The sequence below is a fragment of the Coffea eugenioides genome, chromosome 7 (assembly GCF_003713205.1).
Source record: "Coffea eugenioides isolate CCC68of chromosome 7, Ceug_1.0, whole genome shotgun sequence".
Classification (NCBI taxonomy): domain Eukaryota; kingdom Viridiplantae; phylum Streptophyta; class Magnoliopsida; order Gentianales; family Rubiaceae; genus Coffea; species Coffea eugenioides.
The window spans coordinates 22,568,079-22,570,829 of record NC_040041.1 but is presented as its reverse complement, the minus strand read 5'-3'; the positions used below and the strand labels follow the sequence as shown (position 1 = coordinate 22,570,829).

Below are 2,751 nucleotides of genomic sequence, written 5' to 3'. Positions count from 1 at the left end.
TTTGGTTAGAATAGAGCTCCTCTAATACGTAAGGCAATTGGGGAATCAAATTTTATGGACGTACCTAGAATTATTCCTCAATTAGAGTAGTGATTAATGGACGTACCTTAATCACCGTTACAGTAAGGAGGGGTTGACTGACATCGTTTGTTTGTCAGTTATAAACCATTTATTAATGAATAATTGGAATTGCTTGTGCATCGATGATAAATTAGGTGAACCATTACTGAAATTATTTCTTGACTAGACCTTTAATTATTATTACCTTGATTTTAGTGAAATGTCATTTAATTTTTAGTTGGCTATTTTATTTTTAGTTGAATTGTTTTAATTATCACCCTTTATACAAAAACATCCCCTGTGTTATTTTGGAGTTCTAAAGAGACAAATACCTCCAGTCCCTGAGGATGCGACCATACTTTTCTTTTTCACAAGTTAATATTTATTTGTAAAAAAGCCATCCCATTCGGGCATATCGGATCAAGCAAACTCTTTGGGAACAAGGTGAATTAAGTAATTCATTGCACACCTAGAATTCCTACTCTAGTACTTGGAATCGGATTTTGGTAATTTTAATTGGCAAATAGATTTATTTTTATTATTGCACAGGTTTCGACACCTTGTCAATTTTTTGCGCCGCTGCCGAGAACTAGCATTATTAGTATTTGTTTTTTTTAAATTCATTTTTGTTCTAATTTTCTGGTATTCTTCTAGTGTATGCCTCGTTCTTCTCGTACAGATAAATTAATTTTTGACCATGAGGTAGAGAAGACCGTGTGGAGAACACAAAAAGAGATCAGACAGCTCCGAGAGGAGCACTCCAGTGCTGCATCTCAGAGACCTGAGCCGGAAGTTGAACCAACAAATTCACTTAGTGATACTTCGAGTGACTTGGATCAAGAAGAAGTCACAATGGCGAATGCACAAACACTAAGGGAATTAGCTGCTCTTGATTTAAATCAGCAACCTTTATGCATTACTTTCGCAAGTTTGAATGATAACACTCCATTTGGATTAAAATCTGGTCTGATTGATCTCTTGCCATCTTTTCATGGTTTGCCAGGTGAGGAACCTTACAAACACTTGCAAGAGTTTGATGTTGTGTGCAATAGTATGAAACCCTCGAAAATCACAGAAGAACAGATAAAAATGAGGGCATTCCCATTCTCTTTGAAGTATCACCTATCACCAGGTAGCATCACCACGTGGGACCAGTTGAAGAAAAAGTTTTTAGACAAGTATTTTCTCTCGTCTCGAGCTGCAAGTTTAAGAAAGAAGATCTGTGGTATCAAGTAGCAACCAAAGAAGTCACTCTATGATTACTGGAAGCGATTCAAGAAGTTGTGCATCAAGTGCCCCCAACATCAAATAAGTGAACAGTTGCTCATACAATATTTTTACAAGGGGCTACTCTTCAGAGACAAGAGTATAATTGCTGCTGCGAGTGGAGAGGCACTAGTGAACAAGACCCCTCGAGCAGCGTGGGAGCTAAATGAAGGAATGGTGGAGAATTTGCAGCAACTTGGTACGAGGGAAGATGTCCTGATACACAAGGTGAATGAGGTTGAGACATTCTCTATCCAACAGCAGCTGACTGAGTTGACTTCTTTTGTTAGGCAAATGGCTGTAGAAAATGCATCTCAGGCTAAGGTGTGCGGGATTTGTACTGATATGGATCATTTTACGGAGATGTGCCCAATGATTCAAGAGAAAAGTGCAGAGCAAGTAAACATGGCTGGTCACGCGCCCGCGTCAAGAAAGGCTTATGACTCGTACTCGAATACATATAACCCGGGTTGGAGAGACCATCCCAACCTCAGTTATGGGGGGAACAGGTAGTCTAATTTTGTGCCAAATAGACAATAAGGGTACCAGTAGCAGTACCAACTCCGAACACCTCCGCCACCGAGCTCTAGTCCATCTTTGGAAGAGATGATGAAACAACTGATGGCTACCACTGTATAGCATTAACAAAAGACGAACTCGGAATTGCAGAACATGAAATCAAATGAGCCAGATACAATCCATGCAAAATTAGATGAATCAAATGGCCGTAACAATCAACCGTTTGGAGTCCCAAGTTCAAGATAAATTGCCGTATCAGCCTGAATTGAACCCGAAGAACGTAAGCGCGATGGCTCTAAGGAGCAGGAATGAAATTCAGGGGCCTGAACCCACGATTCCGAAGGACAAGGATAAGGAAAAGATTGAAAATAAACTTAAGAAGGAGGACAACAATGGCACAAATTCAAAGGTACTCCCGGACCCAGTCATTACAGTTAAGATTAACCCGCCTCCATTTCCTAGCAGACTGGAGAAATCGAGGAAGCAGGATAAGAAGAAGGAGATCCTGAAGGTGTTCCGTAAGGTAGAGATCAATATTCCCCTGTTAGACGCGATCAAACAGGTGCCGAAGTACGCAAAATTTTTGAGGGACTTGTGCGTCAATCGAAGGAGGCTGAGGGGAGATGAAATAGTCATTGTTGGGGAGAATGTATCAGCGGTCCTACAGAGGAACTCCCACCGAAGTATAGAGATCCAAGTATGTTTACTATTCCCTGTAGGATAGGCAACACTTTGATTAGGAAGGCCATACTAGATTTAGGAGTATAGATCAACGTAATGCCAAAATCTATCTATACTTCTCTAAACCTAGATCCATTAAAGGAAATTGGGATAATCATTCAATTAGTTGACCGGACTAATGCATACCCTGATGGGTTAATTGAAGATGCATTGGTAAAAATTAAT

At 40.1% G+C, this 2,751-nt stretch overlaps 1 protein-coding gene and 1 non-coding gene across 2 annotated transcripts; one reads left to right on the top strand and one right to left on the bottom strand.

Annotated features, from left to right (window-relative positions):
- The first annotated feature begins 912 nt into the window (after nucleotides 1–912).
- On the top strand, nucleotides 913–1,839 carry LOC113777146. The gene is made up of 2 exons (XM_027322188.1): nucleotides 913–1,238; nucleotides 1,419–1,839. The coding sequence occupies exons 1-2, from the start codon at nucleotides 913–915 to the stop codon at nucleotides 1,837–1,839; spliced, it is 747 nt and encodes a 248-aa protein (XP_027177989.1).
- Nucleotides 1,264–1,370, bottom strand: LOC113778877. The gene has a single exon (XR_003469344.1). It is a non-coding gene; the product is annotated as a small nucleolar RNA R71 (small nucleolar RNA).
- Nucleotides 1,840–2,751: the final 912 nt, after the last annotated feature.

Coding starts and splice junctions, on each gene's coding strand:
- LOC113777146 (XM_027322188.1), top strand. CDS start 913: ATGGCGAATGCACAAACACTAAGGGAATTAGCTGCTCTTGATTTAAAT. Junction 1,239..1,418: donor AAGAAAAAGTTTTTAGACAA/GTATTTTCTCTC, acceptor GCTACTCTTCAG/AGACAAGAGTATAATTGCTG.